Source organism: Mercurialis annua, linkage group LG7 (genome assembly GCF_937616625.2).
Source record: "Mercurialis annua linkage group LG7, ddMerAnnu1.2, whole genome shotgun sequence".
Classification (NCBI taxonomy): domain Eukaryota; kingdom Viridiplantae; phylum Streptophyta; class Magnoliopsida; order Malpighiales; family Euphorbiaceae; genus Mercurialis; species Mercurialis annua.
Genome location: NC_065576.1, coordinates 1,167,652 through 1,186,343, shown reverse-complemented (window position 1 = coordinate 1,186,343; position 18,692 = coordinate 1,167,652). Strand labels below are relative to the sequence as shown.

At 33.4% G+C, this 18,692-nt stretch overlaps 3 protein-coding genes across 3 annotated transcripts; 2 read left to right on the top strand and 1 right to left on the bottom strand.

Moving 5' to 3' along the window:
* Positions 1–1,933: 1,933 nt before the first annotated feature.
* On the bottom strand, positions 1,934–4,968 carry LOC126655520 (uncharacterized). Its single transcript, XM_050349740.1, has 3 exons — positions 3,120–4,968; positions 2,488–3,032; positions 1,934–2,410 (listed from the first exon to the last, which is right to left on the bottom strand). Exons 1-3 carry the CDS (start codon positions 4,012–4,014, stop codon positions 1,934–1,936), a joined length of 1,917 nt encoding a protein of 638 aa, XP_050205697.1. The 5' UTR covers positions 4,015–4,968.
* A 2,775-nt stretch (positions 4,969–7,743) lies between these two features.
* LOC126655516 (uncharacterized) lies at positions 7,744–8,972 on the top strand. Its single transcript, XM_050349732.1, has 2 exons — positions 7,744–8,908; positions 8,968–8,972. Exons 1-2 carry the CDS (start codon positions 7,744–7,746, stop codon positions 8,970–8,972), a joined length of 1,170 nt encoding a protein of 389 aa, XP_050205689.1.
* A 6,741-nt stretch (positions 8,973–15,713) lies between these two features.
* LOC126654677 (CLAVATA3/ESR (CLE)-related protein 4-like) lies at positions 15,714–16,208 on the top strand. The gene has a single exon (XM_050348615.1). It carries the CDS (start codon positions 15,776–15,778, stop codon positions 16,013–16,015), a length of 240 nt encoding a protein of 79 aa, XP_050204572.1. The 5' UTR covers positions 15,714–15,775; the 3' UTR covers positions 16,016–16,208.
* Positions 16,209–18,692: the final 2,484 nt, after the last annotated feature.

Genomic DNA, 18,692 nt, shown 5'->3' with positions numbered 1-18,692 from the left:
AAGAAGAAGGAGAAACCCTGCGAAGCTACATCGAACGATTCAACAAGCAAGCTATGAAGATAGACAACCTGAACGTCGACATGGCGACAGAAGCATTGCGAGACGGGACGCGATTCGGAAAGCTGGTGGACAAGCTGCTAGTCAATAAACCCACAACTTTCTCGAACTTAATGGGCATAGCTCAGAAATACTTCGAGTTAGACGAAGGGCGAAGGGCGATTCGCGGAAAGGAAGCAAAAGGAAAAGAATCAAAAGAAAGATCCAGAGAAAAAACCAAGTCCAAACCTGATGACAGGAGAGGAAGACCCGAAGAAAGCAGACGATTCGCCCCCCAGACAAGATATGAATCGAGATACGATCCCAGAGATGATGAGAATAACTTCACTCCATTAAACACCAGCCGAACTAATGTCCTCATGTGGATCAAAGAAAACATCAAAAACGTGGTATGGCCACCCAAAATGAAAGCAGAAGCAAGAGACACCAGAAAGTACTGCAAATTTCACGACGATTACGGACACGAAACGGATAGCTGCAGGGACTTAAAGGTCGAGATCGAAAGAATGATCGACACAGGCGAACTGAGGAAATTTGTGGCCCGAAAAGAGAAGAGCAATGACAAGGGAGAAAAAAGAAACAGAGAAGACAAGCCAAAAGAAAAGGAAGACGAGCGCCCATCCAAAATTCTGGGAACCATACACATGATTAATGGTGGAGGGCATAGTAGCTCCACGATCAGGAGGAAGCAGAGGAAGGAAGTAATGAACATACGAGAAACTCACATGCCGCCAGTGATCTTCGATGTAGAAGACTATGAACACGTCAAAGCACCTCACAACGATGCTTTGGTAGTAACTACTATCATTGAAAATTGGAACATGGAGCGGATCCTTATCGACGAAGGAAGTGCAGTAAACCTCATGACAAATGCAGCATACAAAATGTTGGGAGGAACAGCGTCAAGGTTACGACGAGTCCCAATTCCGCTATCAGGACTCGGTGGACCCTCCATCACCCCGCTGGGAGCAGTCACCTTGGAAGTAATAATCGGCCCAGAAAGAGGAATGAACAAGAAAATCATGTCACTATTTAACATAGTGGACATGGAATTGACATATAATGCCATCCTAGGAAGACCTTTCCTCCATGACTCGGCAGCGGTAACCAGCATCAGAGCACTGGCAATGAAGGTACCGACTGAAAAGGGAGTAGTGACGCTGAGAGGAGACCAAGGAATAGCCAAGAAGTGCTATGATGAGTCAGTGGTGGATCTCCAAGAAAACAAGACCGAAAAGAAGGAAGAATAGGAATGAAAAACGACCCATCATCGGTAACGACTCTCCGTCTTACCAGATGGCGTCAAATCTATCTTTAATGCTTTGTATGCCATCTTTTTATCAATAAAAATTCAATTTCGCTACCATCTGATTAGCCAGACGAACCAATAAAGAAATAAAAATCAAGAACAGCCACGAATGATTAAATCAAAGACGAAAGAAGAAAAAATAAATTAAAGATCAAACTCAAGAAAAGCTAAAAGCCAAGAAAATGAGTTTAAATTAACTCAAAGCAAAATCGCCGAACCAGGCAAATCGCCACGAAAGGCTAAAAACCAAGAAAACGAGTTTAAATTAACTCAAAGCAAAATAGCCGAACCAGGCAGATCGCCACGAAAGGCTAAAAATGAGTTTAGATTAACTCAGAAAAGGCGAATCGCCAAAAAAGAGTTTAGATTAACTCGAAACAAAAACAAAAATAAAAAGAGTTTAGATTAACTCTACAAAAAGCAACGCCAAGAACAGGGTTTAGAGTAACCCTCGAGGCAAGACAAGTACATAAAGATAAGGCAAAAGCACATTTCGAAGAAAAACGAAGAAAATATATTCATAAATTGCGAATTACAAAAAGCAAAATTAATACATCAGCAAATATACTAAACACGGTCTTTAGAAATCTTGACGAGGAGATCACGGGCGATGGCCTGGGGATCCAACCCGTTAACCCCAGAAAGATCAATATTGGGATTCTGCTCCAGAAGCTTCTTCCCAATCGCAAGGCGATACTCGCTTATCAGAGCAGAGTAAAAAGCCTTCGTATCTAGCAGACGGATGTGAAGACCTTCAACCTCCGTTCTAAGACTATCCCTCTCCCCACCAACAAGGGAATTGATCCGAATGAGCTCCTCGATCTCTTGAGTCAAGTCATCGGTCTTTTTCTCAATCACTTTCACTTGGCGATCATTAATCGCATCCTGCGCCTTGAGCTGCGCCAGAAGGGAATCATGCTCTTCCAAAGAGGCCTTCAATTTCGCCCTTTCAGACTCGGAAGTCGCCAAAAGAGCAGACAGACGCTCGACCTCCTCCTCGGCACACTGTCGGCGGTCGTTCAATACCAGAACAGATTGAAGGGCCTACACACCAGAAATAAACAAATAAGAAAGCAACTGAATACAAAAAACATATTATACTCAAGAAAGAAAGCACTTACAGAGAAACCATGAAAACAAGCCAGATCGGAAAGCTCCTGACCCGGCCTACCACAGAACCACGTGACATCATCAGGAATCGCCAAAGTCCGGATATATTCCGCTAGCACTCTCGGATTCAGCAAACTGGCAGGATCCTGACCTTCGACCCATTGAACCAAGTCTGGAGCAGAAGAAGAGCTTCCAGGAAAACTCTCCCTCGTAGGAGAATCATCGACAACTCGACGTCTTTTTCTAGACGGAGAATCCGGGTCTCGACCTAGAGAAATCTCCCCCGAATCAGCAACAACAGGCCCCTCTGAGGCCACACCCCCAACTCCCCCCGAAACGATAGATGATGCTAGAGGGGGGAGTAGTGACGGAATCGCCTCGTCGCCGACTGGAACAGCCGAGTCATCACCATCATCATCATTTATAACAATAACCTCAGGCAATGCTACCTCGGCGAGAGCTAGGGGGATATCAACAGGAGCCCCATCCACGACAATGTCGCCAGGAATAACGTCGGCGATAGGAACGTCAGGACCACCCATCGGAACGTCCAAATCTACTTGAAATCCGGAAAGGAAATCGTCAGAAGAAGAAGACATCCTACAAAAGAAACATTAAAAAGAACTTAAGCAAATTAATATACCTTGAACAAAAGAGTAGCAAAGATCCGCCAAGCCTCGAGGAGGATCCTCCAAAGGAAACCATCGACTCCGAAGATGACTATTAACCAAGACATCTAAAATGGGACGCGACACAATACTACAGGAAGATATGTCAAAAGCAAGCTTTGACTCGGATAAACTTAAAGGAGAAGAATAGCTCCGAACTGGATGAGAAGAAAAACCATCCGAAAAATGAAGAAAAGCAAATTTATGATAGACAATAAAGAAGCGCCTTCGCCAGCGACTGGTTAGGCAAGGAAGATAAATACGAGATCGCCCTTCTCTACCAAGGGCGAAAACGAAGCAACCATCACACTTCCTAAAGTCTACAAAATGATATAACACTTTGAGAGAAGGGGCACAGCCCCGGAGCCTACATGCCTCCGAAAAGGCGAGCACTACTCTAATCGTACCAGGGTAAAGTTGCCCTAGAGCAACCTTTAAATCCCTACACACTTCTACTAAAAAGGGATCCAAAGGAAACCTAAGACCAGCAGCAAATTGCTCTTCAAAAAGAACCGCCCTACAAGAAGATCCGGGAGAGTCAGACGCAGCCATATCGGCACCGGGTAATATTACCCTATAATCAAAAGGAAAACTATACTTAAAATAGATATCTAAGACTTCATCCCTACGAAGCTTCGATCGGGTAAAAGCCATAGCAGCGCAAGCATCTTCCACTCGACTAAGAGGCATCCTAGAACAGGGAATCACAAACATAAACACAAAATAAGGATCAAACAAAAAATATATTGAAGAACACGTTGAAGAACACATCAAAGAACAACAAGTACAGAAGAAATTTCCAGAATATAAAGCATGGAGAATATACAAAGAAGAAAGCCATATTAACATCCAAACGACGAAAGAAAACATACCTGAAAAATCTGGAGAAAACAAGTCACGAAGAATCAAACAATCAAACGAAGAACGAAAAGGAAATAGCTACAAGAAATGAGAGTAAATTCGAAAAGCAAAGTAAGAGGGAAAAGAAGAAATGCGAAGAGATTAAATACAAAACGCTTTTGAATCATTAACCGTTTAAATCATTAAATGCCGACACGTGGCAACACAGAATCTTACTAAAGAAGAAACGTCACCCACAAACATATGAAACGACTCGCCCGGAATGCAAAGCGACTCGCCCGCATAAAAGAACTCAGCTCCAAAAGAGCTAAAATCCACTAAGGCATAAATGCCAAACTACTTCAGCTCACTTGCGGGGGGGCTAATGATGGATACCGAATCCTACTGTAAGTATAATGGAGCCGAGTTGCAGGAGATCCACTCTCAGGCGACACCGGACTCCCCCTGAAGACGGAAAGATATGAAGGAGATACCGAATCTCTAAGATTCGGTAATACACTAATAAAGACCGAATCCCACATGATCCGCCAAGAGCGCGTCAGGTCCGGGATTCGGATAAACGACTAAATATGGAAACCTTGTCCTATTTGGACACAAACACTACATATGGAAGGATAAGCTCTACTTTAGGAAGATAAGACTATTTAGGAAGACGTTCCTAAATAGGACTCTTATCAGATTAAGGTAGATCTCGACAAATCAGGAGAATCCTTAAGATACGGCCGAATCCCTACAAAGTAGGATTCACCTACCTAATACAACTCTACTAGGTATATTCGACTACTATAAAAGGAGCACGAGGTATGCCTAGAATGACAATTACATTCATATACTCAAAACGCTGCTCAAAGCTCTAAACTGACTTTAGCATCGGAGAGTTAATCGGACAACCACCGTCCGGTTAGCTTCTACCCTGTTTTGCAGGTTCGCTCACCGGTTCAGAAGGCAGACTCCATCAGTAATGATATAATCAAAAAATGATTATAAAATCGGGATTTTAAAAGTATTAGGCCTCTAAACTTACCTTTCTTTGTAAAAACATGACCTATATTTTGCTTAGAAATATTGGATCCCAGCCGGAAATAGAGTCTATCCTAGCCTAGTAGTCCCGCCTTTGCTCATATTCTATGTTTTCGATAAATTTCCTATTATTTTAAGCATTTTTAAATCACTGTACAGTTTTCATACTTTCATACTCCTTTTATTCCTTTTTTAATTATCAACTAGTATTATACCCTCGCTTCGCTTCAGTCTTAACAATTTTTAATTTAAAGCAAAAATCATAATTTAATTTTTGGAATATTTAATTTTTTTACAATAATATCATTAATTATAAGAATTAAAGAATTTTCATTGTTTTTAAATGATACATGACTAATTATCCGTTTAATGTCTCGCTAAATTTGACAATATATCTATGTTCAAAACTAAAGTATTCATACACAACATTTATATTGTAAGAAAATAATTTGAAATTAAAAAATATTTAGTTAATTATTTTTAATTAAACAAATTATTTAAACTTTAGATCAAATGTTTTTATTTAAATAATTAAATATGTCCGATTATTCTATATATAAATGATAAACTAACTACATAAGTAATTTTTACACACACACACATATCAGCGTTTTAAAAATCGAATCGGTGGCCAAACCGCTGAGGCCATTGGTTCTTGGTTCAACCGGTTTAATAAATTTTAAAAATAATTCAGGTTCACCGGTTCAACCCCCAGTTTTTTACCAGTTCGATTTGATCTGATTCAATCCAACCCGATTCAACAGTCAAATTTGATTTTTTACAATTTTAAACCGGACCACTGGCCATCCCGGTTTAACCGTTTCAACCGGCCGGTCCGATTTTTAAAATACTAACACATATATTACTTCGTTTTTCTTGTTGCATAAACCTCGCATCTAGTCTAGAATAGGGGTTTCGATATGGGTTAGGTCAAGTTCGTATCATATCGACCCACTACACGGCACCATATAAGTAATACAGGTAACACACACGACTAACACGGCCCATTTAACTTATAAATATATTTAAAACATGTAAAATATAATTTCAATCTCAAATTATAAAGTCTTAATATAATTTTACTTATATATTAATGTAATCAAATTTACTATTATTTAATAGTTTTATTTTTATATTTTTAAAATTATTAGTCCCTTTATTTCTATATTATTATAGTATAATTTATAAACGGATTAAACAGATCCACATATTGATTTATAATACGATCTATTTATTTCATGTCATAAATAAATTGACACGTTTTTAACTCACAACCGCCAATTTCAATCTAACTAACTAAATTTATGTGTTTAGCGTATAAGATTAACATGACTTTAACATGCACAGTCTAATCCCTATAAAACCCACTACAGAATTTCCAAGCTTAATAATGGTTGTTCAGTAATTCTAATAAAAAATATGGATGCTTATGAAACAGCAAAAGAAATTTTACGTGAATAGCCTTAATAGTACATAAGATCAATATATATCTATGATGCTTTTGTTCGGAAATAGATAGAAAGAAAAGCCCTTTTATCAAAACTGAATTATCAGTATGATGACAAAAGTGTGGTCTTTTCGTTATTAAAATGGAAACTAAATGACATTTATAACATATATAAGAGTAGTTTACAAAAGTAGACATTATGAATACCTATTCTATTATAACTATTATGAAAATTATGTTATAAATATAAGGATTTTTTAGTAAATTGAACCCTTGGGTTCACTTTTATACTTATATATAGATATATAGATACCTATTCTATTATAACTATTATGGAAATTATGTTATAAATATAAGAGTTTTTTAGTAAATTGAACCCTTGGGTTCACTTTTATACTTATATATAGATTGTACAAGTTACAACTTACAACCGAGCGGGGAGAGGGGGGGCTCTTAGAAAGCCTCAATCTAAAAGAATTGGAAGATTTTCTCGCCCTGCCACTTAAGGTAAAACTCATTGGAACTTTTTATTCTTTAGTTACATCACCATCTATATGTTTAATCTTAGAGCAAATTAATTAAAAATCCCTTATATTTTTTATAATTTATATTTTGATTTTTTTTTGAAAATTAAACGATTTGATCTCTAGCTTTGATTCTGTCAAAAATTTAGTATCTTATTCTATTTTTGGTGTTAGTCAACCAAATTAAAGAACTTCTAAATAAATTAATTTCAAATTTGAGGGACGAAATTAAAGATAAAAATAAAAGTAGGGGACCAAATTGTTTTTTAAAACTATTTTTTTTGTATTAAAGTATAAAGGCTTCAATGTAAAAGTGTAATAAATAGAAGTAGTTAAATATGTATTTAGCCATTTAAGTTTCTGTTATGGAAAACAGAATTAGTTAAGGACTCAGTTAGGAAAAGAGCCGTTATAGCAGCTCAGTTATCAAAGCTTCTATATAAGCTTCTGTATTTTCTTCTTGATGATTAATGAAAATATTTCTGATTTTACTCAATATTCTGATATGGTATCAGAGCTTCTTACTCTGAAATAAGTCAAATTTTCAAGTTCTTCGTTCTTCAAGATTACAGATTCTCAGTTTTATAGTTCTTCGATTTCTTTATCTTTCTTAATCAATTCATCAATTAATTCATACTTATAAGTCTTCTTTCTTTCAATTTCTTCTTAAAGTTTCAATTCTGATTCATTTTTTGATTTAAATTTCAAGAAACCCTAATTTCTATTTCTGTTTTTCTGTTCATAACAATGGCAAATTCAGCTTTAGGATTTGACAATCCTGCAAGTCCTTATTACTTGCATCCAAATGAGAATCCTTCTTTGATTCTTGTTAATCCTCCACTTAATGGACAAAATTTCCATTCTTGGTCTCGTTCAATGAGAATGTGCTTATTATCAAAGAATAAGCTAAAGTTTGTTGATGGAAGTATATCAGTACCATCCAGAGAAGATCAAATGTATCCAGTATGGGAGCGATGTAATACCATGGTACTTTCTTGGCTTTTACATTCTTTATCACCTTCAATAGCTCAAAGCATTTTATGGATTGATAGTGCTGTTGATGTATGGAAAGATCTGTATGATAGATTTTCTCAAGGAGATGCATTGAGAATTTCAGATCTGCAAGAGGAGATTTATGCTTTTAAGCAAAATAATTTGTCTGTTACAGATTATTTCACTCAGTTAAAAATTTTATGGGATGAATATCTTAATTTTAGGGCAGTTCCAGTTTGTTCTTGTATCCCTCAATGTCAATGTAATGCTTTAAAGAAAGTTAAAGATTTTCAAGAAGGAGATTATGTCATTAGATTTTTGAAAGGACTTAATGAGAGTTATTCTGTTATTAAACAACAGATATTGATGATGGATCCTTTGCCAAAAATAAATAAAGTTTTTTCTTTGGCTTTGCAAAATGAGAGACAGATTGGTTTAAATATTGGTGTTGGTCAGACTGTAGAACCATCAGTTTTTGCAGCTCAATCTAGTAATTCTATGTACAGACCACCATTGGATAATAGATCATCTGGATATAGGGCATCAATGGAGAATAGGTCTTTTGTGTATAAACCACCTGTAGGTAATTTTGGTTCTGGAAATGTGTTTAGGCCACAGGGGGGACAGAGGAGGTTTTATAGTGCTCCAAATAATGGTAAGCCTATTTGTAGCTATTGTGGTTTTTCTGGTCATTCAGTGGACATTTATTTCAAAAAGCATGGGTATCCCCCTGGTTATAAGTCAAAATCTAGGACTCAGTCATATGTAAATCAAGTTGGAGAAGTAATAATGGTGGATGATCAAGATTATGCTTATGGACAAGATCAAGATATGTCTTATGATCAGAATCAAGATATGTCTTATGTTGTTCATGAATCTGCAGTTGAGAGCAAAAATGTGGTTAATAATCAGCATACTAGTACTTCAGTTCCACCTATTACTCAGGAGCAGTACAATCAGTTAATGAGTTTACTTCAGAATAACAACAATTCCACCAATGTTAATGCTTCTTCTCCAAGGGTCAATAATGTTGCCACAAATTTTATTGCTGATTCTAATGAGACAGGTACACATTTCTTGTCTAATTCTTATTTTAATAGTTTTGTTGGTTGTCTAAATAAGGTTAGACATGTAAATTCTACTTGGATTGTTGATTCTGGTGCTACAGATCATATTGTTTGTTCATTAGAATCTTTTTCATCATATAGATTAGTTTCTGATATATTTGTTACTTTGCCTAATTCTTCTAGAATTCCAGTAACACATATAGGCATAGTTAAGTTTAGTAATGACTTTGTGTTGCATAATGTATTATTTGTTCCTGCTTTTTCTTTTAATCTTATTTCTACAAGTAGATTAACAAAACAGTATGATTATTGTTTGATTCTTCACAAAGATATGTGTATAATACAGGATGTTGTCAGATGGAGGATGATTGGATTAGCTAAGCAAATTCAAGGACTTTATCATCTTGATAAAACACAGTTTTCTGATTCTAAAGTTGTTTCTTCTGTAAATTCTTGTTCTGTGAATTTAGTGGATGTAAATTCTTTGTGGCATTTTAGATTAGGACATTTATCACATTCCAGGTTACAATGTTTGCAAAATATTGATTCTTCAATAAAAATTCCTACTGATGTTCATTGTAAAACATGTCACTTAGCAAAACAAAGAAAGTTACCTTTTACATTAAGTAAATCTAGTGTTGATAATTGTTTTGATATAGTGCATGTGGATATTTGGGGACCAGCCAGGTTTAATTCTTATTATGGTCATAGATATTTTTTGTCTATTGTTGATGATAAGAGTAGGTTTACTTGGTTATTTCTATTGAAAAATAAATCTGAAGCTAGGTCTGTTTTACAAGATTTCTGTGCATATACTGAAACTCAGTTTAATAAAAGGATAAAATGTGTAAGGTCTGACAATGGTTTAGAATTTCTTATGCCATCATTTTATGGATCAAAGGGTATTGTGCATCAAACTACATGTGTATATACACCTGAGCAAAATTCCATAGTAGAAAGAAAACATCAACATATTCTTAATGTTGCTAGGGCTTTGAAGTTTCAATCTTCTATTCCTGTCTGTTTTTGGTCTGATTGTGTCATGCATGCTGTATATTTGATCAATCAGATTCCTTCACCTGTGATTGACAATAAAACACCTTATGAGATTTTGTTTGATAAATTGCCTGTGTTTGATAACTTAAAAGTGTTTGGCTGTTTAGCATATGCATCAACATTGCCTCATAATAGACATAAATTTACTCCTAGAGCAACTCAGTGTGTTTTTTTAGGATATCCTGCTAATACAAAAGGTTTCAGGTTGTTTGATATTAAAGCAAAACAGGTTTTTATTTCAAGGAATGTGAGGTTTTATGAACATATATTTCCATATGAAAATTCTGAGATAGCTACTGAAATTCATTCATCTTCTGTTTTGCCTAATATCATAGATTCTTTTAGTGGTGATGTTGATTATGTGAGGAATAATATAGAAAGAGAGATTGTAGATTCTGTTCCAGATATAACACAGCCTAGTATTGAATCTAGAATATCACAGGATGTTGCAGTAAGGAGATCTTCTAGAGCTAGTGTCACACCAGCCTTTTTAAAGGATTATGTGTGTCACTTACCAAAATCTAATAGTGTCTCAAGACATAGAGTTATATCTTCTCCTCATGTTTTGTCTAAAGTATTTTCTTATAATCATTTAAGTCAGGCACATAGAATTTTTTTCAGTTCAAATAGATATAAATAAGGAGCCAAAGACTTATAATGAGGCAATTAAGACAGAATGTTGGAGAGAAGCTATGCAAAAAGAATTAGATGCTTTACAGGTTAATAAAACTTGGTATTTAACTGAATTACCACCTGGAAAAGTTCCAATTGGATGTAAATTGGTGTTTAAAACAAAATATAAGAGTGATGGCACAATAGAAAGACATAAGGCAAGGTTAGTAGCAAAAGGTTATACTCAACAGAATGGTGTAGATTATTTAGATACTTTTTCACCTGTAGCTAAAATGACAACCATTAGAGTATTATTAACTATAGCAGCTTCAAACAATTGGTTTATACAGCAATTAGATATAAACAATGCTTTTTTACATGGTGAGCTCCATGAGGAGGTTTATATGCAGGTACCACCTGGCATGTCCTGTTTACCAAACACTGTCTGCAGACTTACAAAGTCTCTATATGGACTTAAGCAAGCAAGCAGACAGTGGAATGTTAAACTTACTAATGTTTTATTATCTCAAGGATACATACAGGCTTCATCAGATTATTCTTTGTTTACAAGGAAACAGAATGAGTCATTCACAGCACTTTTAGTGTATGTGGATGATGTCATTTTGGCTGGTAATGATTTACAACAGATCAATGCAGTCAAAGCCTACTTAGATGCAGAGTTCAAGATTAAAGACCTAGGAGATTTGAAGTTTTTCTTAGGACTTGAAGTTGCAAGGTCAAAACTGGGGATTAATTTATGCCAAAAGAAGTATATAATTGATTTATTGACTGAGACTGGTTTTCTTGGCTCAAAACCTACAACTACACCAATGGCTTCTGATACAAAGCTAACAAAAGAAGACAGTCCTCCTTATGAAGATGTTACTGCATACAGAAGATTGGTGGGAAAACTGGTTTATCTATGCAGTACAAGACCAGATATAGTCTTTGCAGTACAACAGTTATCTCAGCATTTAGCTTCTCCAACTCAGAAACACTATGCAGCAATATCAAAAGTCTTGAGGTATTTAAAAAAGTCTCCTGGACAGGGTGTCTTCTTTCCAGCTTCTAATAAACTGAAGATAAGAGCTTTTTCAGATTCTGATTGGGGGTCCTGTCCTGACACAAGAAAGTCAATAACAGGATTTTGTGTTTTTATTGGTGATGCTTTAGTTTCATGGAAAACTAAAAAGCAGGCAACAGTCTCCAAATCCAGCTCAGAAGCTGAGTACAGGGCATTAGCCAATGTTACTTGTGAGATACAATGGTTGAATTATCTTTTAAAAGATCTTGCTGTTGACAATCCTTCTTCTGCTTTGGTGTATTGTGATAATCAGTCAGCCTGCTACCTTGCTCATAACCCAGTCTTTCATGAAAGGACTAAACACATAGATATTGACTGTCATATTGTGAGACAGAAGCTTCAAGATGGTTTAATTCATTTGTTTCCTATAGCATCAGCTCAGCAACTTGCAGACTTTTTTACAAAGCCATTGCCTTCAACAACTTTTCTTGCTTTTTTACACAAGCTGGGCCTTCACAATGTCTACAGTCCAGCTTGAGGGGGGATATTAAAGTATAAAGGCTTCAATGTAAAAGTGTAATAAATAGAAGTAGTTAAATATGTATTTAGCCATTTAAGTTTCTGTTATGGAAAACAGAATTAGTTAAGGAGTCAGTTAGGAAAAGAGCCGTTATAGCAGCTCAGTTATCAAAGCTTCTATATAAGCTTCTGTATTTTCTTCTTGATGATTAATGAAAATATTTCTGATTTTACTCAATATTCTGATATTTTGTTTAGTTCTTTAACTCGGTTGGCGAATACTAAAAATGGACAGAAGAACTAAATCGTTGACAGAAACAAAAATAAAAGAGAAATCAAGAGGACCAAAATATGAATTATAATATATATGGATGTTTCAGAGTAATTTTCTCTTAATTCTATTATACTAGATAGATTTTTTGATTAACATTGTAGACAATAATCAAATTTTTTTGCTATTAGAGATTAAATAAAAGAAAAAACCAATATAAAATCCAAAATAAATATTTGAACAAAAGCAGCTAGCTCGAGAATGGTTGCTAGAGCCGAAAGATGCACGAACAATTTTCATAAATTTTGTTTTATCGTTTTTTTTGAAAGATACTATACTAAATAGATAAAAGAGCAAATTATTCTAAAACTCTCACGTTCGTCATAATTCACATTTTGATATCCATTATTTGAAATTAAAACAGTTTGGTAATTCAGTTTTAATTATTTTATAAACTAGAAGACCCTTTTATTAAATATAAGTACACAATTTTTAACGGAATGAAATGTGAAGTACAAATCGTTTGAAAATGAGGTACCAAATCGTTTACATAATTGAAACTGAGATATCAAATCATTTATATAATTGAGATTGAGGTACCAAATCATTTGAAAGTAAATTTCAAATTATTAACGGAACTAAAAGAAGGCCTTATAATTTATAAAATTAAAACTGAGATACCATATTGTTTGATTTTCAAATAAGGGATAATAAACTGTAAATTATAATAAACGTGAGAAATCTTTGAGTAATTTGCTTAAAATAAAATGAATAAATATTCTTAATACTATGATGAAATTGATAGATACATCATGAATAAAACACCTTAACAGTTTGGTCAATAATTTTCCATTTTGAGTCATTATCCAACCAAAAGAAAAATATAAAAAGAATAACTAATTAAAATAGATATATAATTTAATATTTGAAATTATTTTTATAATAAATTAATTCAGATTTGAAATTTTATAAAATTTATGACAGTAATAAAATAATTTAATAGCATAAATAATTAATAAAACTGAATAGATAAATACTTGAGTCAAGGTGCCATTTTTTTATGGTTCATAAATTAATATAAGTCCGGATAATTGATCCTTAAGGTATGCTTAATTTCATTTTGGTGATTAAACTTTAATTTGTTTTGTTTTGATTACTAAATTTTAGTTTTATTTCAACGGATCAACTAGATTTTATCACAAAGCAATCGTCTTTCGTTGTATATTCATAAAGTCATTTATTATAATTTCAATTTTGCGGGAAGTTTTTAAATCAAATTATATAAAGTAAAATTTGGCGGCCACAAATGCATTTTTTACCGAAGAAAACCTCCCGTTGAAAAAAGTAAAGTCTAATAATCAAATTGAAAAAAAAAAAGAAAATTAACGTGTGATAAATAAATTTAAAAGTTCAAAGTATATGATAACCAAAATGGCAAAATGAGAAAAATATGATACTTTAGGAACTTTCAGGATTAACTAATCATATTTTATTAGTCCATAATTTTATCAATATAATTAATAGTGACCAAATAGAAGTAAGCTGGTCAATTAAGTATCTGAATTTTAAAATATCTATCAATAATTCATGATCAATATGTTGCAGAAAAGCAGCACTAATTATCGACAAACATTCATCTACGTTCCATTGCGAAAAAATGACTCCTTCTTAGTGCCACACTCCCCCCGTATTTTTGACAGATTTTGGTGATACATTCATATCCGTTGGAAAAGTTGTTGCCGATGAACAAATTTATCGGTTTTTGTTTACTAATCGGAATGTCTTGATTAGCTATGAATGTAATTGTCCATTTTTTAATATTAAACTTGCTAGGTTATTGAGTTATACTACTATTACAAAAAGGGTATTAAAATTTATACCTTTAAAAGACTATTACTAATTTATCAAATAATTTCATGGGATGTCACCCGAGGCAAGACGCACTAAACATTTTGCGTTTTGTCCTACGTAACATGCCGGAGTTACAAAAAGATATGTAACCCAATATTTTTTTTAACAAAGGGTATAACTCAGTACCCTTTTTGTAATTTGTAATAAATTTTATGATATGTTTCTTAGACGGTGATCTTTTTAAAAAATAATTCGATGAATTAATATCCGTTTTATAATGATTTAAATCTAAATATCTTCTATATAATAGTGGCATAACTCAATGACCTAACGAGTTTAATATCCCCCATTTTTGTGTGTTTGTGCATGCCCTTATTTTGCAACATTACTAGCATTTACTTGCTAGTAAATGGCTGCCTCACTCACCAAAATTCAACTCTAGATGATGCATATATAGAATAATAAAAAGGAAAAATGGATTTTCTATAGTAAAAAACCTAATACAAACAAGACCGTGAACTCAAAAGGTTTTTGACATCATCAAACATTGACATGAATGTTTATACTATGTATTAATAAATAGTTCTTATGAGATTTTCTTTTTATAAAAAAAAAACTCTTTCATGACCTAAAAAGTTTGAAAGAGCTAATTAGAAATATATAATCTATTCTCCATTGCAAGGCCATTGATTTAGACTTTAAGCTCTAGGACAAAACATAATATGCAAACTGATGATTAGACACTCACTTATTTTTAGTCAAGGACATATTCAATCCATTAAAAATTATATAATATGATGGAGTGCAACATGTGAATATTCATGTACTACTCCTTGTTAGTTCCGATGGACGGAAAAGGCTAAATTAATTAAAAGATGGTTATCGGTTCAAAGACGCGCGGTGTTCTTACTTTTTCAGGTGGTAAGGGCTTCTTCTCTTTTAATCAGAAGTATCGATTTCCGGCAATGGGTATGAAGCGACTCTAAAAGCTTTCTAGGAGCGTCTTTTTCATCCTACAAAATCCTATCCGATTCAGTCCGAATTAGTTAGGACAATATCATTATTAAATTTTTTTACAATAGCGTCTTATGGGGTTTCTATATGTATTTCATAATTTGAAACCATAGTGTCACACTAGCTAGTGAATCAGACAGCTCATAGCTTAATTAGTATTGGCTGAAGTAATTAACCACAAAACAAGAAGAATATATATAGCTAGACCCACTTTAATTTGTTTATCAATATAAATATCCATAGAGTAGTATGAATCAACTATAAATAAAGGTCCTATAGAAATGAAATACTACACTATACTAATATTGAGAGCTCCATCAAATAGCTAAGCTAGAGATATAAAACCCTAGAAGAAGCTAAAAAGAAGAAAATATGGCATGTTTGAAGCTTTGTGCATGCATGATTTTGCTATTGCTTACATTTTCTAAATCACATTGTAGAATTCTTGAGCCAAATAATTACCACCATCAAGAGAAGAAAAACTTGAGAAAAATGACTGAGGAGTTGCAAGAAATTGCAAAAACATTTCAAGAGGTAAGAGTGGGAGATGATCAATATTATAGCGACTCCAAGAGACGAAGTCCAGGGGGTCCTGACCCTAAACATCACTAGAAATTTAATGTAATTTCCGCCATTGAAGCCTTAAAGTAAGGTTTTCTTTTTGTTTATGGCATTGAGTCAATGTAGCAATTGTAATTTTTGATGCTAGTTTTAACCTTTCTTAAATTCCTTTTTTTGCTGAGAGACGTCGGGTTAAAAGAATTTACGGTTGCTAAATTATAGACACTTTACGCTTTGGTTACTATTGTTTAGTTTCTTACATTTTGATATTTCTATCAACTTTGTTTTTCTAATTGATAATATGAGGTTACTCAATGAATTTTGGTGAATTATTATGTGGCACCCGACTTTTCCATTGTCACATAAGCAATAAATTATTGATTAGAATTTGATTGTAACCTCCTTTTCAAATAAAATGAAAATTGAATTATCAAAATATGATAAGTGAAACAATAATACACAATGTATAGTAATTAAGTTTATAACTCGGTAGTCGCAAAAAATAAAATAACCTCCGAAAGCGTCCATTGTAATTGTATGTATGACCACGATAAAAAAAGAGTAATTGTATGTATGACAAGTTATACTGTATCAAAATTTATGAAATTTTACGTTTCGGTTTCATTTTTTTAAATGCTTCTAAGTTAAAAGTTTATATTTATAATTTTTATGATATCATTTTCCATTTTCTAATTTCCATTTCAATATTTTATTTAAAGTCAACCGTAAATGAGAATTGAGAAGTATTGGCATGTTAATAGTGGAGAATTATGTTTTTAAAATGTCAATGTCTATATGTTTCATGGTTATTGGAAAACTAATGTTAGCTTGAGAAAGTAATAATTTTCCAAGGATATGAACTTAGCACTATACTATTAATTATAATTTATATTATATCCAAAATAAGTCAACAGAATACATATAGTGGCACCCTAATGAATTAATAAACAAACAAAGATGGTAAAATAGAGCAGCCTTTTCAATTTTTTCATCATGGAACAACATGAATCATGTGATTTAATTAAAAGCTTAAATGCACAAAAAAAATCACCAATTTTCACGTGTTTTTTGTATTTAACACGAACTTTTAATTTTGACAAAAAAATACATAAAGTATCAAATTTTTACATATTAGACCAAATTTGCATTTTTTTTCTTAAAAAACAATGTCGTTTTAATAAAAATGGTGTCGTTTTAGGTCAAAAACGGTGCTGTTTTATGCCGGGAATGGTGCTCGTGTTATTATTGCAAACATCGGATAGTTCATGTATTTTTATACTAAAATTAAAAGTACATGTAATTATCAAAAACACGCGATAGTTCGTGATTTTTGGAGCATTTAAGCCAATTAAATTTTAATATTAATTTATACTATCTTTGGTAACAAGTGGATATTCCATCTTATGTAAATTCAATCATTTGGTTCGGTCAATTAGTAACGTTTTAAATATGTCCTCCTATCTCTTCCTATCATCTAATTCTGCCGGATGCCCGAAGATTAATCGGAATTTAATTTAATGAAAAAATTAGAAGCCTTATGAAACATATGAAACATACTAAAATAGTTTGGGACTTGTTTAGTAATTTGACTAAACCAATTGATAAAATAACTTGGGACTCGTAGATTGGACAATTTTCAGACTAATTTGGCTTCAATTCCAATACTATTTAAAATTAGTTATTAGATTCAATTTTAAGTATCCTAATCCAACCAAAATTCAACCTTATCCTTTATATAAACGGCACCTTTATAATATCTTATAGAGTTGAATTGCAGAACATGATTCATTATGCAAAATATTCAAGAGTACCTGTTCCGGCATTGCTTCGTTTTTAAATCAGTGAATCGCGATTGGTATTCGTTGATTTCGAGCGATGAGTTTTGTCGTCGACATCTTCAACATCACGCTATATTATGTTTTAATTTGGTGGAAGAGACTTTCAAAGAAATTCCACCTCCTGAAAATATTTAATGATTTTTGTTTTCTATCAGGTGTCTTTATATTGGCATAAGACAATCAGATTACGGTTCGATAAATGTGTGGAAAATGAAAATACGGAATTAAGAAATCTTGGATTAAATTAAACATTTCTTTTCCTACTAAGTAGAGATGCCGCGGTTACTTGATGCCATTTGGATTTGTCGAGAATGATCGAGTTGCAATGAATTTGGATACAATGGGGATAGCTATTTTCGACACTATTAAGCAGCATTATAAGTTTGTTTTCCAGTACGGAGTACTATAGAAGTGAATCAAACAAAAAAAGCTAGCTTAACGCTAATTTGAATGCCATTTCATCAAATTATGCAGGCTGCGGGAAGATCAATTTATATGGTAGAATTGAAAGGGTTGTTAAAGTATAGTGTCATTATATCGAAGAATTTGAAACCTTACGGCACATCTAAAACCAACAAATGTTCATTTTACCCACTCAACTTGATATAAAATATCAATCAGAAAAACATTTATTGTTTTGAATAAAAACACTTACAATTTGAAAAATTTGGCTCATAGTACCCCCTTAACTGATCTGACATAAAATGATTGGAGAAATTGGAGCTGAGGTGACAACAAATTATTTGAACACTTGGAGTAAAACCAGAAAAGCGAGCTAAAATGCCTATTTTAAGGGTGTTTTTGTCTAAAATATTTATTTTAAGGATGTTTTTGTTTAAAATTATGAGTTTATCCTTATTTAATCTTTAATCCAAGCCCATGGGGAAAAA

Excerpts from the sequence above, each read along its gene's own strand:
- LOC126655520 (XM_050349740.1), bottom strand. The coding sequence starts at position 4,014 with ATGTTTTCTTTCGTCGTTTGGATGTTAATATGGCTTTCTTCTTTGTAT. Across the intron at positions 3,033-3,119 it reads TTGCTACTCTTTTGTTCAAG|ATTTGGACGTTCCGATGGGT; the intron begins GTATATTAATTT and ends GATTTCAAGTAG. Across the intron at positions 2,411-2,487 it reads CTTGTTTTCATGGTTTCTCT|GCCCTTCAATCTGTTCTGGT; the intron begins GTAAGTGCTTTC and ends TCTGGTGTGTAG.
- LOC126655516 (XM_050349732.1), top strand. The coding sequence starts at position 7,744 with ATGGCAAATTCAGCTTTAGGATTTGACAATCCTGCAAGTCCTTATTAC.
- LOC126654677 (XM_050348615.1), top strand. The coding sequence starts at position 15,776 with ATGGCATGTTTGAAGCTTTGTGCATGCATGATTTTGCTATTGCTTACA.